This window comes from Delphinus delphis, chromosome 18, assembly GCF_949987515.2.
Source record: "Delphinus delphis chromosome 18, mDelDel1.2, whole genome shotgun sequence".
Taxonomy (NCBI): Eukaryota; Metazoa; Chordata; class Mammalia; order Artiodactyla; family Delphinidae; genus Delphinus; species Delphinus delphis.
The window spans coordinates 20,115,722-20,143,321 of NC_082700.1; the positions used below are offsets into that span (position 1 = coordinate 20,115,722).

The 27,600-nt window shown below is 41.9% G+C and overlaps 1 protein-coding gene across 4 annotated transcripts in view; it reads right to left on the minus strand.

The window, feature by feature from the left end:
- Positions 1–1,218: 1,218 nt before the first annotated feature.
- LRCH1 (leucine rich repeats and calponin homology domain containing 1) overlaps positions 1,219–27,600 on the minus strand; it is a 190,300-nt gene continuing 163,918 nt past the window's right edge. For 2 of the 4 annotated variants that reach the window (XM_059996247.1, XM_059996246.1), the window contains 3 exons: positions 23,106–23,243; positions 20,340–20,417; positions 1,219–3,571 (listed from right to left, as the gene is read on the minus strand). In XM_059996247.1, the coding sequence (XP_059852230.1) occupies positions 3,461–3,571; positions 20,340–20,417; positions 23,106–23,243 (327 nt within the window). In that variant the 3' untranslated portion in view covers positions 1,219–3,460. Of the gene's footprint in view, positions 3,572–11,249; positions 11,592–20,339; positions 20,418–23,105; positions 23,244–27,600 lie in introns of those variants that run through there. The other 2 variants (XM_059996250.1, XM_059996249.1) reach the window with 1 other exon arrangement.

Below are 27,600 nucleotides of genomic sequence, written 5' to 3' on the forward strand. Positions count from 1 at the left end.
TCAGCAGAGAACCAAATAGACAAGCAGCCTTGTTTTAATGGAGCTTACAGTTCAGAAGAAACACTTGACTCACAGTAACCACTCAATACATACTGGCCATTAAGGTGGCCCATTAGCATGTGAGTGTGGGGAGTAGAGAGAGTTCTTTAGAGTGAAATCCTGCATACACACACACACCCTCAACGGGACCTGATGTCTGCCAGCTGACTGCCAGTGGAAGACGGAAGATTAGATAACCAGTCCCACTGGGGTCACTCAGGAAGAACTAGGAAGTCCCCAGATGCAGCTGTTGGCTAGAATTCAGTCTCTGGGACAGTCCCCAGCTGTGGCCTATGCCATATGGCTGAGCTGCATGGGTGACCCTAATGCAAACATGCCCCTGCCAGGCTCCCCCAGTACTCCCACTGCCATCCCTTCCCTTGTCCTTCACACATTCCCAGTTGCTCCAGCCAGCTTACAATGCAAAGTGTCTGTGAAGCACTGGACTTCTGTAATGCGCGAGAGACCAAGAGGGCTAAGCTCTCGGAGGTGGGCACAGTTGCAGCACTTTTAGTCAGAACATCACAGGCAAGGCATAGCTCTTCCTGACTCCGTAGATACGGGTCTTAAACGTAGAGGCCCTGACACTGGTCCCTGCTGTCCCTGCTCAGGCTGTGAGTCTCGAGTCTTGTGCGCTCTGTGTGGGTTAGGACGAGAAGGCAGAAACGACATGTCATGGTTTTCCCTTGACTTCCTCAAAGCAGCTGCTCTTCTACCAGAGGTGGGCGGGACGTGTGGGGAAAATGGTAACACCGACCCGGATTTATGGGAGGTATAATCAGGAAGCCACTTTACTCCCTGAGGGTCAGATTCCACAGGAGGCAGTTGGGAGAGAGGACCAGACCCTGGGGTTTCACAACATGCGCCACATTCAGGTTTCCTTGAAAACACTTCTGGAGCCACCAGCCGAGGGACAGGTGGAGACACCTGATGTACACCTGGACTCCACCATGGCAACTGACGGGGAAGTCAATCAGAAGATGGTTTGTACAAATTCAAAGTTTTAATGGCTGTTAAATCATAAAAGGAAGGGTATTTGCACCATGCACATGGCGTTCACTTAGGGCGCTGTCAGCCGGCCACGCGCATCTTATTGCACATACGAACAACGGACGAAGATCTTGAAGACGTCTTAGCCATACGAGGACTGCATTTCGAAGAAAAAAAAGCCATTTGACAAAATATTGAAGCCATTCATATTATACAGCCAACCGCAAGAAAATACTGAAAATCAATATCAAAAGAAATATTTTAATTTTGAAAAAGAAAATCTCTCAAAACAAGGATTACAGAGCTTCATGTTGCCATATATACATGTAAAAAAAAAAAAAAATTCAGGACCCTGCATTCTCAATGCCCATCAAGGTGCAGTCATCTAAATTCCTATTTCTATGATCAACCTCTGACTGTTGCTTACACTGAATACGCTCTTTGTTCAGAGTGTTTTCTTTTTTACACCATTATGCTATTGGACAAAACAGGTATTTGTGCAGTACAGGAAAATATTAACATATATTTTAAACTCGGTTAAAGTGCACAGTACATTTGATAGGAAGTAACTGCTAGCTGCCAATCCAAATGACTATTTTCAGTAACCCCTCCCTCCTTGCCTAGACAGGAGGGCAGCCTTGGCGTTGGCTGATGTAAGTCTGTGTTCAATTTCAATGCATACCGTCCTCCTGGTGTCTTTTCTTTTGTGTTCGCCTTTATATTTGGCTTATAACTTGTGGCTGCTGCTCTAAAAACTTACAATGGCTTTTCACAGAGGTGACGATGCAGTCAGCATTCGCAAGATTCTGAAAGACGAATTACTGGGCTGTCTGTAACTGCAGGGCGAGTGCACACGCACGTAACTGCCTAAAATAGGTTGTGTGTCTGTGAAGTCTTATGTGACTCTCTCAGACCAACACGGACCCCTTTCCTTAGCTGGATTTTCTCTAGTCGTTGCTTTCTCTGAACTTGCTCCCTCCTGGGCCACTCAGCCTCACGAACGCTACTTACTTCACCTTCTCCTGAGCCCGCCTTGCTCTTGCAGGCAACTACTCCACCAATTTACTGACTCACTCCCGCGGTTTCACACCAGAGGCTGTGAACGTTGCCGTGTTTGACGGACTACTTTGAAAGCCACCAACTAAGCTGCAATAAAATAAGCACGTCTACATCTCAGAATAGTTTCCTCTTTTAAAACGGGCAGCTGCAAAAAGTGCTGGTCTCCCGATCCAAGTCCTATATACCTTCAGTTAATTCTTGACCACTCTCCACCGATGCGGCCCTTAAAAAACTTCTTGGTTGAACGATAACCTTTTTCTCATCTCCACTTTCCTATACCACTTCCTTATTCTCTACCTTTGGTGCTACACTTTTAATTACCCAAGTTACAGTGCAAAATTACACTACAAGACACATGACGCCAACACTTGTTACTTCTTCATGTTAAAACGTGAATGTTTTGTGCATAGCAAAGTAAGTATGAACCCCAAAAAATAACTGTTCACATTTTATCTTCAAGTTTAATATGTCTTTTTTTTTTTCCATCACAGCTATTTACAAACAACTTTGGGGTGCTCTCTTGATTTCTGTCAGTTCATTATATCAGGGGACAACAGGGCTGCTGGAATGTAGGAAGCTGGATGGAATGCAGAAAATATAAATAAGACCAATGTTCCAGAAACCAAAGTATAAATAACGCCTCCCCCAGAAAATAGTTCTTGTCACAGAAGCACCTGCTTTTTGCTTAATTTTTTTTTTTTGAGTCTTATACACCAGAAAACATGACTATGGACTACTTGCACACCAAAGAGGATAGAAAATAACTCAATATTTATAATATTAAAATAAAGTGTTTAACCACAAAAAAGCAGTAATAAAATAGTTTCCTAATTTACAATTTGCATCCAAAGGATGAATAACAACTCACTAATAAATAATATTTATATAAATATTTTGTATGTCGAAAATAGTTTTTTTAAAAGGCAATGGTCTCAAGAAACTTCTTGAAAAATTTGGTGGCAAAAAACCTGACTGCAAGTTCCCCTCCCCACCCCCCCCAAAATACACATTGCGTTTGGTTTTAATAAAACAAATGCATCTTGCTGCAAAACGGCTGTGCTTGGTGTTTTGGTAATGGCAGTGGGTGAGCATGGAAGGGATGAAGGAGGTTGTAGAAGGCATTGATGAGCTGCTTGGTCCTTCACAACCAGCTCCCTCACGGGGTTTTAGGCAAATATCTGTCAGGTCTTAATGTCAGAGTCAGTTATGAAAGGTAGAAAATCTTCTTTTGTGTCCTCCCGTCAATTCAACTAGAGTTGGGGAACTGACAAGCAGTGAGTGGGAGGTTGGAGGGGGCAGGTGCTGAGAGGAGAGTTTAGGATCTCTGACCGGAAAAACGTCTGAGCCACGACCCAAAGGAGAGGAGTTGGTCTCATGTGAATAGAGCCTTTGTTACAGTTACATCTAGCAATGCTTGAACGGTGATGCCCACTTTGACCAGGCCTTTCTCTTCAAGGATGTGATGGGGCAGACACAGTTTTTCCTAAAAGGAAGAAGAACAAAGCATTGATTTTTAGATGACTGGAATCTCATTACAAAATCTCGAGATACCACTGACAGGAGTTAAGTCGAGCTCTGAAGTATGCCTATCTAATCACTTCAGACTGTGCTCTCTCCCTAGCTTTCAACTCATTTTGCAAAGACCTTTCCTGTGTTTGCAAAGAAAACAATGATTTTCCACAAGTGAGGGTTGTTCTAGAAAGACTTCCAATCATCCTGAAATGTGCAAAAGAGCTAAACATTTTTTAAAAACCTTGACACTAAATAAGTGAGCTACATACCGTCAGCTGGAAACCACCCACCAAGAACATATTAGCTTATATTCTTATACAGCAAAACTTCACATAGCCTCTCACGCATTTTAAAGGAACTTGAATACTCATTTATACAGACCACACACCATTCTACTGACCATAAATCTTGATTTAGTTCATTTTATTTCCTGTGATCTCTGGAATGGAGGCATGCTTTCTTCACAGTTTATGAACAGCCTTGTAAATAAGTAATTTTAACCACAGCGTTTAAGAGCCTGCCTTTTAAGACTCTTTTATAAAACTGTCAAAGACACAAATATCCTGCTACTTTCTCATACTGTATTTTTGCTCTTGGGAAATGTCCAGCACATACTGCTCAAGGAAGATAACCAAGGCGGCTCACTCCCTGTGTGGGGCACCCCGCACGCTCAACCACCAGTTTACAAAAGAGCAAAAACAAAATAATTTTACACTTTTGTCATTTGACCCTGGTCTGATACCATACAAGGGAATCTCCTTCCAGAGTGTGTCTCCCTGGCTGGGAAACAACTCCACAGCAAACACTCCCTCTCATCTACCCAAAGATGGTGTGTTTTCCACAGTCCAATAACCACTGGTCTTAAGGACAGTTGAAATTGGGAGCTGCGTCAAGCCCCAGGCGGTGGACACAGTGTTTAACACGAAGCCAATCAGGTCTCCGATCAGCACTGCTTCCTTGCAGTTCTCTTGCTGGAGGAATCAGGTATTCCTGCTGCGTCAATGCAGGACTGTCCACTAAGTACCCCAGATGCGGGCACTGTGCTCTTAAAAAGGTCATCCAAAGACACATCGTGACATCTCCAAGAACCTGTTCCACAACCTCGAAATGCTGGTGGGCTCTACGCTCGCAGTCTTACCATCCCCCATCCCTCCCACTTCCCTAACTTATGGTAAATTCAGAGTATCTCAAACTCTGACTCCAGGCCTTGAGAAATGGCCACTTGTCAATATAAAACAGCCGATTCTTTACAATACAATTTTAACAATTATTTCAAGCGGCTGCTGTGTATCAAATAGGATTATCTTGTCATCAGTGGTGTGTTGAGGGGAGGCAACTTTATGCTGCTTGCCAACTTCGCAGCCAAACGTCAGCCTGAGAAAGAATCGGAGGTTCTGTCTGAGTTGTGGCAGGGCACTAGGCCAGGATGGACGGTGCTTCCTCCTTCTGCCGCAGCCAGAGGTCAGTGTGTACCCTTTCCTGACACCTTCTGCTTGCCATGGGCTTGTGAAATCAGCCGAATTTCATTTCATTGGTAAGGCTGGTCCCACGGGGGCAGCGATATATTTTCCTCATTCTTATGTCTCCCACAGCACCCCAGTAGGATATTATAAATGGCTGCTAATTATGGTTAAGTTGCCGGTACAAGGTATTACTTGGGGAAAAAAATAAGTCTTCACTTTATACCACATGCTAAAATCAATTTGAGATGAGTTGAAGAGTTAAATGTTAAAAAACGTCCACAACATTCCTCCCAGTAACATATAGATACGTATTTAATATTTTCTCTGGTAAATGGATGGGGATGAAAAGGTGATATAAAAATCACAAAGGAAAAGATAAAAACAATTGATCACCTGAAAGTATACAGCTTCTGTGTGTCAAAAAAAAAAAAAATTCAAGGATAAACAAAAAACTGTAAAAAAAATTATTTGCGTCAAATTACAAAGGGTTTTATATTGACACATAAAAGCTCAACAAATAGGTGAGAAAAACACTGAGATCAATAATGCAGCACGACTGGGCAAGGAACGTGAATAGAAATTTTAAAGCAATAGATTTGCCCAAGGCATTCTGAACAAGGTATTTTGCTTCTTGACCTGTGCTCCCCTATGTTTAGTCACAAACGTTCCTGAATTCTAGAACTAAAATTTGCACAAAGCCTAATCGCTGTGCATCATGGCTTTGAGGGGGCTATCCTGAGTCCTGCTTGAGCTGTGACATGTCTCCACTGATGAGTGGTGGGGCCAGTGGTCTGCAGAGTTGAGTTTCCATGCTCGAGGTCATGCTTGGGAAGGGCTGGGGCTCCAGAGAAACAAGGGTGGGAAGATACTGAGGCCTTAGCCTCCTGCTGATTGGACGTTGGAGGTGTCACACACCGAGTCAGCTTAAGGTCATCCCCTCTCCCAGGCATTTCTCACCTCCCTGGTGTCCTCATTCCTAAACCAGGTGCAGAGTTCAAAATTCTCCCTTCCACCCTTACAGCTGGTGACAAGGAGTAAATAAAAGACATAAAAAGGTATCCCTTGCATCCTTTCTGGCTTTCCCTTTTAATTCAGACTCTAAGAAGCCCTGAGGTGCCCTCAGATTACATTATAGGGTTGGAGGTACCTACGAAGACTAGCGTCAGATCATAGAAACCTTATGAAAACACGGCAGTTGTGGTTGTTCTATCACAGGACTGGGAGGGAGACTGATGGGAATCATGACTTCAGATGCTGGTTGACAAGACAAGCAAGGGGAGCCTGCCAGAAATACGGAGGGGCTTTGAGGATGGCTAGAAGGCCACCTCCATCACACTAGTCCTGTCGCTGCATATCCCATGGGGGAGGGGATCCCTGAAGTGAGCTACAAGTTGTGATGGGGAAGGAACTGCTGTGGATTTACAGCTTGATGAGAAATGACAGAGAAGGGTCACCTCACCTTGTATATAATGGATCTAAAGGAGAGAGGTGAATATCTACACTGAGTTTAAATGCATCACGATTTCATTGTTAGAGGAGATGAGTGGCTTTCATTGAGAATGCAGCAGCAGACTGCTCTAGGATACCCATGAGCTCCTTTTGTTGTGTTTCTTCTTAAAGCACAGAACAGAATCATAAAGCAGTATCCTGCGTAAAAATATTCTGAGCCCCCTCTGAAGGACTCGTCCTGTCCTTCGCATTGTTTCTCCAATGGCGGAAACAAATATTCACTCTTACGCCCTCACCCACCCCTCTTCTGAGCCACAACAAGCAGGTCTGGAAAAGGCAGGTAAGCCATAAAGACTAAATTCCAACTTCGCAAGCCTTCTGGGGGCACCTCCTACAGGCCTGGCACCAATGCTATGGATTTGCATTGGTCTTTTCTTTATGACTACTCTGTGAGGTAGATACAATCTCTCTACTTTGCAGAGGAGAAAACTGAGATGTAGAGAGTTTAACTTTGCTCAGGTCACACAGCAGGTAAGTACTGCAACCAGGATTTGAACTTGTGTCTCATCTTACAGCTGGGGCCCCTTCCACGACATCACGCTGCTTCCCGTAAGGTCCTTGACCAACCAGCGAGCAGGTCCTGTCTGTGCCCAGGAGATAGGAAGAGGCCCCTGGCCCCTCGGAGTCCTCTCCAGGCCAGTCCCACCAAATTCAACGTCAGGTGGGCATCAGAGAACCCTCAGCTCGGGGAAGGGCGTTAGCTCTGTCACTTAGCTCATTTGGTTTCTCTTCGCAGTGAGGGCCAGACGTCTTGTTCTGGCGGCAAATGGCTCATGGGAGCAGGCAGATCGCCATCACCACCTGGCTCTCCTTTTTCTATAGTTTCTTACGCTCCCCAGTCACAGGCCTCCTGCCAGGCCACCGCTAGACAAAATAAAGTCACCCATGCAGCACTCTTCATGGTGTTCAGTCTGCTTCTAAAATGTAAAGTCCTGGCACTAACGGATTGAACCTTAAAACAAAACTGTCTGCATCATTTTCATGTAAGAGAACTTCAGTTCCTGCTTTGCCGTGTGAGGGCTCCGAGGGGCAGCTTCTTCCGATGTGAAATGCAGACCGTGTCAACCTCTTCCAGACAGAGAGGATTTCTTGTCACTCTTCATCTGATTCTCTGCTTCCCAGCCGCGCTGCTTTCTAGTCCTTCTTTCTAGAACATTTATTCTCTACACACAACTACCCCTTCTCTCACCTCCCTAATCCATACACCCTTCACCTGGCTATTCCTGCACATCTTTAAGGCCTCAGTGCAAACGTCACGGTTCTAGGAAGGCTTCAGAGATCACCCACTCCCATCAGGGTTGGGCCCCCCTGTCCACATGTTTCATATACAGAATCTTGTATCTGACCTATCACAGGACCTTATCACATTGAATTCTTCTTTATTTGTCCACTAGATCCACTACACAGGGTCCAAAAACCTGCAGGCCGATCCAGCCCATAGCCTGTTTTTGTAAATAAAGTTTTATTGAGACACATTTACGAGCGTCTGTGGCTACTTTCACACTGTAGCAGCTGAGCTGGGTAGTCCTAACAGAGATGGTATGGCCCCCAGAGCCTAAAATATTTACTGGCATTTTACAGAAGAAGTTTGCTGACTCCTGAGTTTTGAAGACAGGGTCACGTGTCACGGTCACCTTTTTATCCCCAAGATGGGGTCTTGTACAAAGGGTGCTCATTCAATATGTGAGGAATGAATGAATGAACGAAATCATAAACAAAATCCAGTGAAAAAGCAAGGAACTGGACCCTCACGGTCTTAAGGAGAAAAGCGTACATTCTATTATATATACCTGATAGTTTATTGAGAACTAATTTCAAAATCTGAAGCCTAATTTTAAAAACCTAATCTCCTGAAAGAAAATCACATTAAAATATTGTTCACCTCATCCGGAACCACTTTCAAGCTCCTGAAATTTTAATCTACTGTCCATGACTTTTACCCTGTAGGTGAAACGCCCTTTTTCCTTATGACAGAGACCAGCATGGATTATAGAGAGATAACCCTAGCCACTATGCCCTAAATTCAATTTCTCACTCACAAATGACTAGTATCAGGATATCAAGTGCCTTTACTTCTCTACTCATTGATGAAACTCCTACTCAGCTGTCTTGCTTTTGAGCTCTGTGGGGCCCTTCCCCCCAGCACTGTTTTATATGTCTCTCCCCAAGTACCATGAGCTGCATACGAACCACAAATCCATAACGAGAAGGAACTAACAGAACTTACTTAGCTGTCACCTATTTTGGCAATCCTGACACGGAGTAGCAAGTTGCTACCAGCTGGAAGAACTGGAGAAAGAGAACTTTCTATTTCAAATAGATCTTTCTATTTCAAAAAGAATATGTAAATAAATGCTTGGTAATTTTTATCAGGCATTGTAAGTACTGAAAAAAAAGGTTTTCCTTGTGAGAGGAAGATTTAATATGCGCATATAAATCACCCAACCACCTCTCAGATGACAGGTGGGTTGGCCGAGTATCCCTAGTCACCTGGCAATGGCAGGCATCACGCTAGCCTATGAGTCGGTGTGTGAGTACCTTGGGGAAGAACCATGGGGAGGCTTAATAATATTCTGAATAGAAATGAGTAGCCATGGACAAGACAGTTCATTCCAAGCTTTGCCCAAAGGGCTAAATTAACTGTGCTCTGCTTGTTACCAGACTCCTTGATGGAAAAATACCACCTAACAGATCCCCAGAGGAGCAACGCATTAGGGTACAGATACACTAATGACATGAGAGGTGAAGGTGCATCCAAAGTACTGAACTGAAACATGAACATGGCCAAAGAACTATGTCAAGTCAGCGCTGAAAGTTAAATCTGATCTCCCAGCATCGCGCTCCTCAGTTTTCACAGAATTTTCTTTCAGGTGGTCACCCGGTAAGTCATCTCTCTTCTTCCCCTGTGCCCCCCACCCACTTCAAGAAGAAAAATCCAAACAGCTGGACAGAAGCGCTGAGCGCGACTCTGGATACACACAAATTAACGTACTGATGGGCCCATAAAAACCTGGATCTGTCACCCAACATGTGTTTATTAAGCAACTTATGGCTCAGGGTGCTCGTCAGACATCGTACAAAGGGATTTTATTGTGTTACAGACTGAAGAGTACAAGATAGCACCAAAGGCAATTCAGTACATCTGCGGGTTACTTATTACACAACTGACGTTAGATAACTTCCGCATACTCTGTATTTCACCAATCAACCCAAAACCAGGAGGGAAAAGCTCAGTGAACTCAAGATATTATCATGTAAAGAATGTCTCCTGTTAGAAAATCTCACCTGATTTACCAACAAAGGATCTTTATAAATATATTCTTCTAACTATGTGACCTTTCCACATCCTCAAGTCCCCTGGATTCATGGAAATGTTCAGAAAAATAAAATTATCTTCTTAGTAGCCATCTAGAAAGACTGTTTCCATGTGAGTAAACTAGAAATTTATCTTGAGGAAGTGAACTCCATCATCCCCCCCACACACACCAATTTAAGAAACAATATTTGGCAACCAGAGGTAAACAGAAGCACAGGGGAGTCTGTCTTCACCTTGGAGCAGGGCCGTCTCATATTATAAAACGACATCCCAGAACCAGGAATATCTTGTCCTAGATAAGATTCTAATGTCTTTTTTCTTTAATGGCAAACTGATCACATTGCTCCGAAAGCAGATATAGTTATTAATATATAATCCTTTAAGCTTACTTAAACATAAAAGCAGGTTGCTAATGTCACTGGAAATCAAAGGTTAAATGGAAATTTCAAGTCACCGAAGAAACTACATTCTTCTAAAATAAGAGCAATCTTATTGGTTCCTGTCATAGTAACCCCAGCCCTAGGCCCAAGAATGTTCCATGACTCACGGCTTTATTTGAAAATAAATACTGTCAAATCCATCACATTCTAGACCTGAAGTTATGATGTGATGTAGCAAAAAAAAAAAAAAAAAAAAAAAAAAGCGAAATGACCCATTACATTATTTAAAAATAGAAACTCTTTTTGGAAAATGCTTTTCTAAGAGCCTCGGTCAGAGTAGACCAAACAAGGAATAAGTAGAACTACGCAGAAAGAGTGGTGTGCCGTGGATCCTCCAGGGGGCACTCTGACTGCGCCGGATCCTTCCTCCCCAGCGCCCTTCTGCACAGCCCTGTCTCAGGCAGCAGGGCAGAGGGGCTCACTCAGGGTGGAAGTGGGGGGTCACCCTCCCTGGTGCCCTTCACAGCTCCTGCTGCAGGAAGCAGGGAGGAAGCCAGCTGGCTGGCCAGCAAAGGAGTCATTCTCCAGATGGTATTTTTCAACTTGGTCAACAGCGGCATTATTAAAGATCGTTATAGACCAAACTGGACCCCCAATGCTGGCTTTCTGTCTTCCCTCTACAGTTAAATCGCCCAATCCTGAATTAGGAGTCGACTTAAATACTGACCCAATGGCAAGATTTTCATACGCTAAATCCCCTCTGCTCCTGTTCTGGAACCTTCTTCGGCTCTACCCAGGGCAGCAAAGCTCACTGGGAGAGAGAAGAGGTACTGCAGAGCACTGCTGCTGGCACTATGGGGATGAGGAGGCAAGAGGTGTGGATACACTCTGTCCTCACTGTTTCTCAGCAAGTGAGAGAAACTATCTAATGGGAGCTGCTTTCTACAAAGTTTGTGCTTCTGGAAAATCTGATGTGGAAACGTTCGGCTTCAAAACTCCAGAGATTACTGAAGAGATGACAGGGATGGAAGTTTGCAAGGCAAAGGCCCAGAGGGAGGAAGGACCCTGTCGTGGAGCAGGGCGACAGAGCAGAGTGTAGGGATGCACACGCGGGCATTACGCAGACAGAACATTCCAGCGGTAAGTGATATATATCAGCACTACAAAGAGAATATGGACAAGACAGAAGCTTATAAGGTCCCTGGAGCGGAGGGCAGAAGTTGGTTGTGGGGCTTTCTCCCCGAGTGCCAGCAGAGTGTCAACAGTCTTTCGAATGTGACGAAAATCCAACTGCAGGATGTCATACGGAGAGCAGAGGTCAGCCTATTCCGAGGGCAGCCATCAGAACAGAAAGAGACAGTGCATACAATTAAAAATACACAGAACAACGGCTAAAAAGAAGCACACATTTTTAGTTACTAGCAAATGGCAAGAGTAACCCCTTATTTCAAGCAGGTAAAACCCGTTCCACCACAGATTGTTTAATTAATTACAAAAAGCAGCATACCCAACACAGTCTATGCAAATAGGACAGAGAAATTCCTCAGCCAGATCTCACTATCGAGGAATAGAAGGTTCTGTAACTTATACATCCTTCTGGTATTCAAACAGTTTTAATATTTAAGTGGTATCATGAGTCAGCAATGGCATAAGAATAAGAGCTTTGCACCTGGGACATTGAGGTCTTCACTATACTAAAGGGAAAAATACAAACTTAAAAATTGAATCCCCACCTTTCCTCACCATTCTCTTAGTGCATTTTTTACCCTGGTCTATGAAGACTGAATATAAAGTATTTCTCTCCGAAAGGTTATACATGCGCCTCATTTGTTTTCCTTTTAGGATTATTGATAAACTCTGGGGAATGCTAGTTTTAATCATGTGCCTACATGTGCCCAAAAACTACATTAAATTTCACATTTTTACAACTGGACATAAACCAAAAGTTTAGAAGAGGCTTCTTGGATCTGCAGTTAGAATAAAAGTACATTCCTGCATAGAGGAATTGTGTAAGTCTCTTCACCACTGAACAGGTATGTGTAGGGGGAGGGGCGGGGACAACAGGCCTCCGCGTTTTGTCTACTTGACAGTCACCACGTAAGGAGGCAGAATTCCTACTTTATCAACTAAACGCACAAATAAGATAGTCCTATGAGTTGACCTCTGGATGCCTACTGCTATCAGGAAGCAAATGGTTTTCTGATACCCTGAATTCCTGAACCAGAAATGACCGCAGCTTCAAATTAAAAATGATTATAATTGCTATGTCAGCATGTACCAAAGTTCTGGCTTTGTTTCCAAATTAAACAAGGATTGAAAATATCTGTGATATAGTTCATAAATGCAGCTTTATGTCCAAATTAGGCAAAGCATTTAAAATATATATATATATATATTATATATTTTATAATATACTTTGCAACAATATTGCCCTTTGTTTTAGCATCACTGCTAAGCAGATGCAAATCACAGAGCAACTGAAAGATGATTCTAAGATAGAGGTTCTGTCTTGCACGTATCTTCTGCAGTTAGCTTGATGCCCTCTGGTAAAGAGGGATAATCAATGTAAGTGCGTTGAATAAGATTATAAACCTCCTAATCTGAAGTTATGAAGGTAGAGATCCTCTTAACAAAAGATTTTTTTAAGGATATTAATAAATCATGTTATATCTATTCAGACTGTGCATCTTTTCTCAGGGCATTTAGAGGAATCAAGCTACCACTGTTATTTTCTCAAGAATTAAAACAGCTACACATAGAATGGATTTCACTGTGACAGAGATGCTGATCAGGAATTAACAGATGGGGAAACATCTAAGAGAAGGAGTTTTCTATTGCAATAAGAATTTTCTATTGCAATGGTGTGCTTAATCAGTGAACTCTGAGCAAAACAGACTTAAGACAGAAGGCATATGCACACTAAAATGTGATTGTCACCAAAGTGGTATTTCCATGTTAAAAGCAAATCATTTTATCTCCAGGATGTATTTCAATACATTTCGCAGAACCCTACGGAAAATGTCTGGTCTGCTCCCCAGCAACTCCATCAAAGAACTAAGAATTAGATTGTCTGCAGTTTCCAGTGTATCTATTCAGAAGTACACTTCTCGCATGGGTAGGCAACACAGACCATTCTTCTCAATCTGGAAATAATTTCATGATGCCACAGATTCTGGGCTTTATTCAGATTAAAGTGGGTAGAGCTTAGACTCACAGTCTACAGCGGGTGGTTTAAATTAAATCACGATCTCTGAAGAAAAAAGTATGGGTCTAAGACTGGCTGGGAGGCAAAATCTGAAGCTTCATAATGTGTGGAGTGTGGGCTACTCTCTGATTCTACCCCCCACACAGCCCATGGCCGTCAGATCAGTCCCTCAAGGATGCTATGATGGGAAGCCAGGGCTGAAGTTGCCAGGGGAACCTGGGAGTTTTCTGACCCTTGTGCTTTCCAAATTTCAGTCTTAATAAGAGGGACTTACAGATTATGCTTTATTTTTTTCTTATAATTAAAATAGGAAAACACTAAAAAGGAAGGAAATTTAAAGAGGCCAAATTTCACCATGTATTTACAGAGCATTAGTAATTATTGCAAGGCATTTAAAAAACATAGTTAATACACTCAGAGTCCCGAGAGGCAAGTGCAGATGCTAATTCCCGTTACAGTGAACAGAAATCACAATCGCCAGAAGTTAACTGATTCTCATACAAGTCAACACAAGAGTGTGTGACTAAGATTACTGTTAAAGATTAACTCAGGTTCCCCAAATACTACAGATAGAAATAAAAATGTACACAGATCTATCAAAAGGTCTAATTTACAGGCATTCTGAGTATAATACAGACTAAATTCTAAGAAATTTAGAATATATTGTTTATTTAAATTTGATTTTGAAAGGCAGTATGCTTATAAATATTGTTTATTTAAATTTAATTTTGAAAGGCAGTATGCTTACAAAGTATTTTTAATCTAAAATGTCATAGCACAAGAATGTTGATGGTCATTCTGAAAATGTAAAGCCCTAACTGACAAGGTGTAATTTGGCAGAGAGAGGAGCAAGGTAGGAAAAGGTTTCCAGAGTTTTCTCCAGATATATAAGAACTAATCACCAATTTTATGCACTTAGTAACTCTAATAAGCTAATTCATCTAGAAATGCAATTTCAAGCTCTTTGAAGATGCTGCTTCGAGAAAGTATTTGTTCTCAACCATGTATCAATGTCAGACCACTGACCAGAAGTGGCTCTACCACCAGGAGACACACAGGGGGAAAGGATTCTTACATGAATGGTGATACACACCTACTAACCATTGGAGATGACTGGTCTTACAAGCTAGAGACTGGCTCTTCTTAATGCATTAGGGATTTAAAAATTTACATTAATAAAATAATAAGTCGGTGTCAATCTGCACCTCTGATCATCCAACCTCGGAAGTAACCAATGTAAATGGAAACTTAAAATAAATCTTGTAATAAGAATCTCACCATCCCCCAAAAGTGTTTATTAGTTATGACTTAAACTGATATTAAAGTCATTGATTTGGGGGAAAAAAGAGACATAAGGTTCAAAGAGGCGAAGGAATTCATATCTCCTATTCTCAAGATTAAGACAAACAAACAAAAAAGGTAGCTTCAATTTACAGAACGTCTTTCAATTTAAAACTTCAGATCATTTACATAAACTGTCCTAAACCCTTACAACAGGTATAAAGTAGGAAAAGTTTTGCAAGTACTTTCAAAAATAATATCTCCTTATAAAAGTCAACAAAATACAAATATGAAAGGCACTGAAAGAAGACTCAGCCATAATTCCACCTGTATCAACGCAATCATCGTTAGCATCTCAGTGTACTTTAGGATTTTATTTTTGACTCCATCTGGCAGATGCAGAGGCTGGACACCAAGGGACCTGTCCTCGTAGATATGGAAGGAAAACCTTCCACCTCCCACAGTCTAGTGAGGACCCCTGGCCTCTGTGCTATCCGGCGGGCAAGAGCCCTGTACAGCTGATGGAGGTGCTGCCCTGACCCTCCTCCCAATTCCTCTCTGGAGACAGCAATGAACAGGAGAGGCTGGGCAGCTAGAAAACAAGGTGCATTACTATTCCATGTCCCTTCCTCCTCTAAACAGGGCAAGTCTGTTAAATAAAGGACCTTGCTCCTTACAGAGGTTGGAGGCCAAGGCTACTTATTTAACATCAAGTAGACAGACAGAGACCAGGGGGTCTCCCCTCAGAAAGGGACCAGGGCATCTTCTCTCAGACAGAGACCAGGGAGCCTCCTTTCAGACAGAGACGTCAGTGTCTCCCCTCAGACAGGGACGAGGGCAATTTCTCTCAGAAAAATACCAGGCTGTCTCCTCTGAGAGGGAGAGACCAGGGGATCTCCCTTTAGAAATAGACCAGAGTGTCTTCCCCTCCAAAAAAATCAAAAAATAAAATCAAGGTGAAATACTTCCCCGGTGAGTAAAAAATATATATATCTATTTTCTAATACTTTTGATGCCTCACAAATGAGAGATTTCCCTCGACCTGAGACAACACTAGTAAGAGCCCTAAAACAGCCCTAAATTTGGATCAAACTGGAGACCCCCGGTAGCCAATTGTGAATCCTCGACATCAAGATCAGGGGCCAGGAATGACCAAGCTGACTCCGAAAAGGCAAAGGAAGCCTCAGTAGGTCCGCAAATAGCCTCAGGACCCCAAGGCTTAATTGCAGTCAGATTCCTGGGTGATACAAAGAGTATATAGTGAAGAATTTGGAAGCCCGCCAAGGGTGAGCCTGTGTTCAAGGTCAAGCTGACGCTTGCACCGGAGGTCAGAGACAGCTGCACAGTCTGACCACCGACATCAACACTACAAGGGGCCATGGGATGGTACCAGCAACATCACCTGACCCCCAGATTTTCCAGGCGTGCCTTGAGGCACGTGGGGTAAGTTTCCTGCCTCAGAGGAGCTGATGGGGGAAAGCGATCATGGCGCTGCGGGATGGAGCTGAGCGTCCATGGGCTGTCAGCTCAAAGAAACCTGAAGGGTCTAGTGATTTTCAAACTATAATTAGCAACAGGACACTTTTCCCCCAAAGGAACTCTTAACTGGAAAGCCGATACGTGCCACACGGGCAAAGGAGAAACTGCCGGGGCTGAATCAAGGGGGGTGGGAGTGATCTGCAGCCCCGGTTGGCTTCCGAGAGAATCAAGGGGCTCTGGAGAATGGGGTTTAATCTACTGCTTAAGTCCAACACCTGCAGTTTGCAGAGCGGGGAACTCGGACGCGGAGAGCCCCTGTATGTGCCGGAAAGAAGGCAGGCGCCGGACGCGGACGGACCGGGGTTCGAATGCCAGCTCTGCTGCCTCCCAACTGCGGGCATGAGCTTAGGAAATTGTGTAATGTCTCTGGGCCTCATTTTCCTCAGAGCATGGTAATAAAATATTGGCCTCCGAGCCTCAACCGTGAGCGTTTGAGAAGATGATGCAGCTGCAAGAAGGTCCCGGCTGGTGGTTCACGGCTCCAGGCTTTAATAGGCTTGCCTCAGGGCACATAACCAGTTAACAGCACAGGTGCGGCTAATTCACCCCAAACCGCGTGTCCCTCGCTCTGCTCACAGATCCTCCGCATTCGCCGTCATGCCTCTCCTTCCAGGTGGCAGTCGCTCAATCTGTCCCATTAGTTGAAGAACTGGCCCCAAACAGAAAAACAAAATCAAAACCAAAAAACCCCGAGGCACTGGAAATGGGCAGCAGAAGTGACCCAGGCTGAAATAACTACCTGAAGAGATACTAACTCTGCCACCAGAAAAGGAACTGTCTGGGGCTGGGGCGGGGTGGGGGGCGGCATTTCCGATTTGTTTTTCAGCATCTGCCCTTGGTATTCTCATCAGCAAACCTCTACCTCTTCCCAGGATCCCTCACAGATGACAGCAAATACGCCTGCTGTCGCCCTAACAGAATTTCTCCAGAAACCCAACGCCGACTTCTGTGATGTCAACTCCTTTCTATAGGTGGCGTTGACTGCCAAGTCCTGTCTGTGCCCCTGGACTAAAAAAGGTATAGATGTAGCCTCATCCAAACGTCAGGAATAACAGACAGAGGTCTAGAGTCGCCGTATCCATCTACTCTTAGTGCCTACTCCGACCTTCTGCAAACAAACTAGGGCGCTTACACTGTGTGCGGTTCTGAATGCAGCCAATTCGAAGAAGCCACATTTATAGGGAAGCCACTCCACTGGGCACACAACAAAATGCTTCATGAACCTTGACCAACCCTGAGGCAGGTACCTGGGATTGGGTGCCTGGGGATTTCTAGAGAAAATATAATAAAAACCGTAACAACTGGAACAATTTTAAAATCGCTTCCTTCCCATCGTATTAATTTATATGTCATCATTTGCTCAGTGACCACATTCCACCCAGATGAACCTGATAAAACTGAGTAAGCTGCCAACCCTGACTTTGGGTTGTAGTTTCAAACTGTAGTTCTATTACAAAGGGCAACAAACTCGGGCTGAGAGCACAGCTGCGACTTCTCAGTCTCTACAGGATGATTTATCATTGTCAGTTAGCTATTTAGCTTAAAATAATACAGAATTCCAGATCTCCGTGACTTATCGGTGTGTGTATGTAGATAAGTTAGGGATGGAGAAGAAAGCAGGGCAAGCTTGCAAATTAGGAGGAATTCACTAAGCTGCCGGGAAATCAGTGAGTATTTTGTTACCCAAATATTAAGCTTGAAGCAAAAAAAGAAAATGTAACGTTAAAGGTCCTCCGCTTTTAAGTACCAGGCTTTTAAAATGTCTGACTGCAAGGGGAGAGTTCCTGCAACTAGAATTGCAGTGTCCCACATATATACTCAAATCATCAACCATCTTAAGTAATGGAACAAGGGGTTATTTCCACCCCTCCCCCAACTTAGTATCGCATTCCTAGATGAAAACATTTCCTCATTTCCAACAATTTATGACTCATTTATTCCAAGAGATGAAAGCACGTTCCTCTGAGTATATATAGCAAGTTTTGCCAGCTGCACTCCAATTGCAATTTCTGGTTTTCCACTAGAATATTCCTCCCTTCCTTTAACATATCTCATTAAAGAAGTTCAACTGCTAACCAACGAACAGACTTTTTCTAGTAACAATGAACTTCATGTAACTCTAGTCACCAGTAAGATGCTACTGGATTATCCATCAGGATGGATATAGGTGTACACACAATCACACACATACACAATGCAAACTTGAAAATCACCTCAAATCTTAAAAATCGTTTCAAAAATAGCCTTAGTGATATATCTCTTACTAAGCATAGTTAAGTTGGAACACTGGCAAAAAAGATGATTTACTTCTTGTAATTCAATTGTCTCCAGAATTATCAGTTGCCTATTAGTGCCAGGGGCATAATTCAGATATGATGATAAAATTTTCTCTGCATTTTGATGCTAATTTAATTTCCTTTTCCTCACTTTAGAAGGAAATCATAATTACCAATCTTGACTCACAATAAATGGTTAAGGGCATTTCCACGTCATTTGTGTCACCATAAGCCAAGAAAAATGATGAGTTTTAAAATATCACAGGGGATTGGTCGTAACTCATCAGCGTTTCTGAGTACAGACACAAATAATTTTACAATCTGAAACTCGGTGTGATAATTTTGATTCACACACACTTATTAACCCATGACGGAATCAAATCATTAAAAATGGTAAGCACATGAGAATTTCACAAACATCTGAAGCCAAGAAATGTATGGGCAATAGTAAAATGCACACACACAATACAGACACACAGATTAACATTGCTGAAAGACATGTGGATTGATCATAAAGACATTTAGTACCTTATATAAAGATTACACTCTATTTAAAAACGAATTTGAAAGCTTCTTTTAATTGGTACAGTTTTGACTTAAAGATGTTTTAATAATTCTCTCCTTTGCCTCAAATAAGATTAGAAGCCCACCACTTAACTCTCACCTTCAAATGTCACCAAGCTGAAAAATAGGAAGGAAGGAAGGAAGAAAGGGAGAGAGAGAGAGAGAGGGAGGGAGGGAGGGAGGGAGGGAGGGAGGGAGAAAAAGCCTTACTCAATTCCAATAACTAACTCCTATCAGTTAGTAGAACTACATGAAAATGTTATTCCTTCATATACTCAAAAACAGTATCTCATGATAGAGTTTGTAGTTACTTTATTCCTGGAACATTAGAAAAGACAGAAGAAAATTTTAAGAAATGTAGTTTCTGTCTATTTCCCTTTATCACAATGATGAAAAGCTTGTCAACTTATCCCCAAATTCTGAGTGAACTGTCTTTTATCTCCCTAAGAAATCATTTTATGTTACTGATAGTAAAGTCGTCAGAAGACCCAGATCAGCTGTCTTATCTGTCTGAGGCTAAGGCTGGGGCTTAGCTTGCGAGAAAAAAAAAGTAGCAAATCATTGCTGGGCTGGCTACAGGGAATTGCCAATTGGGTCTACAGTGGACTAAAGGGGAAAATGTAAATACAAACAGTTAACAAACTATAAAGCAATACACAAACATTGTTATTATGAATGGTTGTGATTAATGATAATAATAACAATAATTATAATATTTTCAATGCTTATTATTTTGAACTACATACCCCAAACCTACAAGGAGTGCAAATCAACAAATCAGTGGTCAACTACAGGTCTACTGTGCTTAAGAGCTTCGGATAGGGAAAAATCATTACCTCCAAAATTCTACCCTATGTAACCCACAGAAGGCTCAATGAAGCTTCAGCAATTTCTGCTCTTTGTGAGGAGAATCAAGGTAACTAAATTTTTTTTTTAAGTTTGGAATTTCGCATTTATTTCAAAACCTTAAAAAAATTATATTCCCCTTTTCTTCAGAATTGACCATACCATTTTAAGCCATTTTTATTTCACTGCAATAGAGTAATTTAAACTAAAATTTTATATAACTTATTCAACATTATTCCTCAAGAAAGACTGAGATGAAAAAGGATGGACAAAGGTGTATAACTATTCAGTAGGTTCAAACACATACATTAAGTAAAATCTTTACTCAAACATAGTTACTGGAACTAAGTTTGACGTTACCTCTGGTACTCCTAATTTTCGGCATGCTTCCAGAAAGTTTTCCACGTTTCTTCTGCATTTGGCCATGCTAAGTTTAGGCTATGAATGCAAATATTCAGAAATAAAGAATTACTAAGAGAAATACTTGTAATAACAGGTTAAATTTTAAACTTTCTAAATGGCAGAAGTACTACACGTTTATTGGAGAAAAATAATACATAAGCAAACAGAAGACAATAAAAAATTATCCAGAAACATTCACCTAAAGAGCTGTTAATATTTTGGATTATATTCTTCTAGACACTGTGTGTGTACACAAAGACATGCATATATACACATAGATATGTGTTTATATGTAGAATTTCTGCATACATGTATATATGTATATACACGTGTGCAAGATTTTCTGCACATGTGAATGTATATGTGTGGATACACACATACACACACACACAGTTTTTATGAGATCACACTGTTGTGTGACCTGCTTTAGTTTACTTAAAAGTACACCATAAACATCTTTTCCCATCAGCAAATATATTTCTATATGAAGGGTGAAATTCACCAGGCCAATGACTCTCTTTCTCGCCAAAGCAATCGGTTTTATTAGAAAGCTGGTGGTGCTGCAAGGCGAGGAGATTTAGAGGCAGGGTGGGGAGCAGGAGTAGAGTGAGCACCTTGTGCGAACACGGGCGTGGACAGGGTTTGTAAGGCAATGTTACACAGACTGCAGATGGAAGCGGGCTCTACCGCTACGCCATGGCTGGGTCTGGTCAATGGGAGCTCAAGATGCTCAGAGAAGAATTTCTGAGAAGTGGACATTTAGAAACATTTCTAGAAAGGAAAACTACAATATAATAACATAAGCTAAAATACTTCACAGTTGTTCAAATGGATATTAATGAAGAGTTTTAATGACTTGGGGAAATACTTAGGTTTTCATAAATTTTAAAAACTACTAAATAGTAGATATGAGAAGCTCACAATTCAAAAACAACTTATATGTAGAAGGAATGTTAGCAGCATAAAAGCCAAAATGTAAACAGTGGTTGTCTTTGGGTGGTGGGATAGAACATGATATATTTTCCTCCTGCATTTCTCCATTTTCTCCGATCAAGCATTATTCCCATTATATTTTCAATTAAATTTTTCTATTTGAAAAAGATAAAAGGTGACAACCAAAGAAAGTAGCATTTTTTTCCTGAAGAATTGATCAAATTTACAAATGTGTGTAGATAACATGATTCATAGTGTCCTTATAACACAATAACTGTATATTTAAATTGGAGGCTGAGGAATCGTACTTTCTTTCTTACAAGTTGGGGAAGAATACTGAATGAGAATCTGGTACACAGCTCTAACAACTTAACAGTAGTTTGGACTTCAAAACTTTTTCATATTCGGTTATAGGACAGAATTTACTGCCCAAACTAAGGCAGATAAAGCAGATTTGAATCAGAAGACAAATTGTTTTGTTTTGGTTTTTTCCTGTGTTTTCTGAGGCAAAAAAGTGGTCAGTCTTTTGAAGGGAAAAATATATTCAACTGTATAGAAAGAAAACTGACAGTTGAAATGCGATCATCAGCTAATTTTTCCTGCTGCCAAAAGAAAAGAAACTAAGAAAAATAATGCCACTACGATGCTTTCCTGGCTGGGGAGTGGGGCTTCACGTGAGGCTTTCACTCCACAGACTCTTCCTATGATATTTTATGAACACTGTGCCTTGAGGTTGGGGGCTCTGGCTTTTGAAAAATCTGTTCATAAACACTAATGATCACAATGGCTTGCATTCACATTTATATCACATGTAGGCCCTCATTTCATCCTCATGGGAGCAATTCCATGACAGAGAAGAGCCAATCAAGTTAAAGAAAGGTTAAATAACTTTCCCAAAGTCGCATGGATTATATAGATGTGGAATTGGAATCCAACCCCTACATTCTTAGCCCCTAAACTCTTCTGCTTCACCTAATAGTAAATAGTATGGATAGAGGTTTTCTCTACTTGTCTGAACCCTACGTAGGCTTCAAAGACCAGCTTATCTTTGATTCCCCCTCCCTCATCTGAGTGACCATAACATGACTCCATAGCTCTCTTCTGGATGGTAATATGGTCCATGATTATAGGAAGAGGATGCCAGCACCTGCTTTATCTCCCCCACATGGAGACGAGGATTTTTAGGGACTAATGGCATCTCACTCAGTCTCTTTCATCTTTCCCCAGTTTCCTTGGTATCTCCCACCTACCCCTGAGCACAGCTAGTGATCAAGGAATTGTTGAATTAATGACCAGCTGACCAACCTCTGGCCTGACAGGTTACTAATGATATTTTATACAGAATCCACATCTTTTCAGAGCTATCCTAAAATCCTCAATCATTAATAGAGGAAAGAGTTTCCATTTAGAAGAGAACTCGCCAACCAAAAGAAGTTTCCCAAAAAGACTTCTCACTCTTTAAATAATTCCTTGTGAGGAATGAATCTTTGTGTCTCTACAGTCTTAAAGTTAGCACCCCAAGCGTTTCTTTAACGTGTTTCGCTTTATATTTGAAGTAAGTTCCTTTTCTGTCACTTACGTACTTACTTTAAATATTTTCCCTTTTTACAGTGAAAATGTTACTTCATTCAGAAATGCTATTCCTTTTCTGCTCTTCTAGTTGTTTGGGGCCCAACACAGAGCATTTGAGCAGGGTCCTGGAGATCCCATCGGTATCTTTAACCAGCAATACTGTCCCAAAGGAGTTTGTTTGATGTAAGAGTTAGTTTCCCTTTATATGGTGTTACTTACGACTGCTGGTGAGGGGACATGGATGCTTGCGACGGATCGTGGGCGGATGTGGTTGACTAGATGGCAGAGGACGACGCCATCCATGAGGGCAGCCCCCAGGTCTTCGTGCAGGCTGACCTTGAGTCTCATCTCGATGCTCTGGGAAGGAATCAGAAGGAAGCCAATTGCTCTCAGGCAACTGAGGGTAAAATACAGTTATGGGTATTTATGAATTGAAACTTAGGTTTCATTATGGAGAAGGATAAAAACACGTGGAAAACACTGACATGATTTCAAACTTTTCGAAAGATATTAAAATAAAAATCCCTCTGTAGAAAAAAAAATTCAGTTGTGTCTAAAATTTTTAATTAGTTGAATTTTTAAAAGAATGGGCTTCTTGGGATTTCCTTGGTGGTCCAGTGGGAAAGAATCCACCTTCCAATGAAGGGGACGCGGGTTTGATCCCTGGTCAGGGAACTAAGATCCTACATGCCGCAGGTCAACTAAGCCCACGCGCCACAACTACTGAGCTCGCGCACCTCAACTAGAGAGCCCGAGTGCCACAAACTACAGAGCCTATGTGCTCTGGACCCCACGCCACAACTAGAGAAGAGAAAACCCAGATGCCACAACTAGAGAGAAGCCCATGTGACGCAACGAAAGATCCCACATGCCACAGTGAAGATCCCATGTGCCACAACGAAGACCCGAGACAGCCAAAAAAAAAATGGACTTCTTAAGTTCAACATTGCCTCAGACTTAGCAATGAAAATAGAAAAACAGACTGAGTTGAACAATAAAAGCCAAATCCATAGTGATCGTTTTGCCATGTGTAAAAATATCACATCACTATGTAGTACACCCGAAACTAAAATCATATTTTAAGTCAATTATACTTCAATAAAAAATAAATAAAATAAAATAAATAAAAATAAATTAAAAAACCAAAATCCAACTGGTTCAGACAGACTGCAAGGGGCACAAAAGGGATTAAGAGATGCTTTTCTCTGAGACCATGTTTTAGTTCAAAAATCAATTTTTCTCCCTTTTTAAAAAATTAAACACTTTGAGATAATTATAAATTCATCTGGAGTTATAAGAAGTAATACAGAGAGATCTCACGTACCCTTTACCCAGTTTCCCTCTAAGCTAACAACCTTCAAAAATACATACTACAACTTCACAATCGGGACACTGGCATTGATAGAACACATCCATCACCACAAGGATCTCTCACAATGCTGTTTTACCAGCCACACCCACTTCTCTCCCACCCCCAGTACCTCTTTGGCCCTACTCCCCTTCTCCTCTCCTTCCAGGACTGCCATGACATGAATGTGTATCATCTGTTACACGCCCACAGGTCCCTGGGGCTCTCTGCTCATTTATTTTCAGTCTGTCTTCTCTCTGCTACTCAGATTAGGTAATCCCTATTGTTCTTTCTTCCAGTTCACTGATTCTTTCCTCTGTTACCTCCATTCTGCTGTTGAGCCCACCCCCTGGGCTTCTTCTTTTGGATAATGTATTCTGCAGTTCTAAATTTCCATTGGTCCTTCTTTATGTCTTCTATTTCTCTGCTAAGATTTTTTTTTTTTTTTTTTTTTTTTTTTGCAGTACGCGGGCCTCTCACTGTTGTGGCCTCTCCCCTTGCGGAGCACAGGCTCCGGACGCACGGGCTCAGCAGCCATGGCTCACAAGCCCAGGCGCTCCGCGGCATGTCGGATCTTCCCGGACCGGGGCACGAACCCACGTCCCCTGCATCAGCAAGCAGACTCTCAACCACTGCGCCACCAGGGAAGCCCCTGCTAAGATTTTTTATTCCTTTGCAGAGGCATTCTATTTTTTTCTTTGTTTCACCTGTGTTCGTAATTGCTTGTGGAAGCATTTCTATCACGAACAGTATAAAATCTTTGTCAGATGATAACATCTCTGCCACAACAGTGTTGTCATCTGTTGATTATCTTTTCACATCGTTCTGGCTCTTGGTAGAATAAGTGATGTTTTTGGTTGAAACCTGGACATTTCTGGTATTATGAGACTCTGGCCTATTTAAACTTTTGTTTTAGCTGGCTTTTTTGGACACGGCTCTGGCAGGGAAAGGGAGGCTACCACCTTGTTACTGCTGTGTAAATGCAGATTCCCACTTGCTGTCAGTGACTGGTGTGGGTGTGGAAATCCAGGCTCCCCATGTGGGCTCCACTGATACCACGGGAGGGGATGGGATCATTCTTAGCTCATGGGAATGAAATTCCTGGCTCCCAATGTGGCCTTCTCTGATACCATCCCAGCAGAGGTTAAAGTCTAGCTGCCTACGCCATCTTTGCAGGCATGGGTAGGGGTGGGACCACGGGTTTTCTGTAGTGTTTAGCTGGAGTAGAGCCTTTAATGTCTAAAAATTTTCTCTCTCACTAGGCTGCCCCTTTTCTGGTCCTTTGACTAAAGTAAGCAAGCTTTCATTGGGACTTTTTTTTCTTAATTTGTGCCCATTAGCATTTCCGGTTTCTAACTACTTCACCTTCAAGTCTGAGAAAGATAAAGCAAAAAAGAAATCCCACTGGACTCACCACCACTGTCATTCCTAGTCCCAAGGAGCCCAGCTAGTCTGAATTATTCTCTCCACTTTTCAGAGTGATCCTACGCTTATTTTATATAGAATCACCAGGGGTTTTAGTTGTACTTAGTGGGATGAATGGGGAAAAGTACATCAACTCCATCTCCTCAGAAGCAGAAGTAGATAGATCGGTTTTTAAAACTTCAAATGCAAATTTCTGCTTTACAGCAGAAGCTCCTTCTAAATGGATAACAGCTAAGCAAGGATGACTTTATTGGGAGATCTGCAATAAGTGAAGTACTTGAAAATCAGTGCTTGTAACAGTGTTGCATAATTCTCTTTCAGAACTGTCTTGTACAGACACCTCATTTTTTTCCAAGCATGCTTTCAGTCTCTAATTTTACATCACTAAATTAAAACATAAGCTATCAATATGACCCAGGCTTTAAGAGAAAATTATATCACTCTTTGAGAGGCATAGCTCAACTTCTGATCTTATTTTTACATATCTCTGAAAGTTCACCTCCCAAGTTTACTGCACATCCAAATATTCTAGGCAAATGACAGAGGACTGACTTGCCCTATGTGACTGTTGAGTCAACCACAGCGGCTTAAAGTGGTGGTAAGAGGTTTCTGGGTTTTTCTTCTTTCCTCCTGGCTACGTGCTAAACCGTATATAAAGTTATCATCTGCAACAACGAAGATTCTGACCTACCTTAATTCAGCTTTAACTTTTTTTTTTTTGTGGTACGTGGGCCTCTCACTGTTGTGGCCTCTCCCGTTGAGGAGCACAGGCTCCGGACGCGCAGGCTCAGCGGCCATGGCTCACGGGCCCAGCTGCTCCGCGGCATGTGGGATCCTCCCGGACCGGGGCACGAACCCGTGTCCTCTGCATCGGCAGGCGGACTCTCAACGACTGCGCCACCAGGGAAGCCCAGCTTTAATTTTAATTATAGGATTCACTGCTCATTTGTAGAACTCATTGCTATCTGAAATTGTGTATTTATTTGTTTCCTTCTTACTTACTCTGTCTTCTCAGTAGACTACAGGCTTCATGCAGCAGGGACCTTTTTGTTCTTTTCTCTGTCTGTCACCTAGACTATACAGCCTGGCACAGAGAGCAGTCAATAATCATTTGCTAGTGAAAGGAGAAGATGTAGTATAAAATCTGCCTCCTCAAGAAGCTTCTTATATTCGTCTAGTTCACGGCTATGATGCTTCTCTTTAAATATAAAGAACTTATGTAGTAATTCATGACGTACTGCCTTTAATAACTAATACCAGTGTGTTCTTTGGTGACTGACCCTTGTCCTGCTGTTCGATCTTCCACATATTTACATACGATCCTCCTAACTAGACACAAAGACCATGAGGTCTTAGAAAAATACATACACAGTTCCCACTAGGAGCTGTGCTGGGGATAGAAACACAAGAAGGAATAAGACAGCCATGGTCCCTGCCATCACCAAGCTTGAAATCTTCCCTGGCACCCAGCACGAGACTTCACCCTTGGTAGGAACTCCAATGGTTTGCCTATTATGACATTCGAAAATTCTGGCCGGTTTGGGGTACGTAGTAAGGCTAACTATAAATATCTTTAAATTCATGGCATATTATGAAGTAAATTAATAACAGTGCATTTTTAAAGCATACCAGAACTGAAATAATACTAGCTTTTATACATAGGTATTAAGTATTTCTACTTACATTATCTCATATATTTCTCATAAAATCCCATGAAGGTAGATGGGAACTATTGTTTTTAATACATGAAAAGACTCAAACTCAGGGATGTTAAGTGACTTGTCCAATATCAAACAGTGAGCTGGCTAGATTTGAAACTAGATATTCAGTCTGCAGTGCTTCAAAGTCTACTTTTTTATTTAAAGATTTTTTTGATGTGGACCATTTTTAAAGTCTTTATTAAATTTGTTACAATATTCCTTCTGTTTTGTGTTTTGGTTT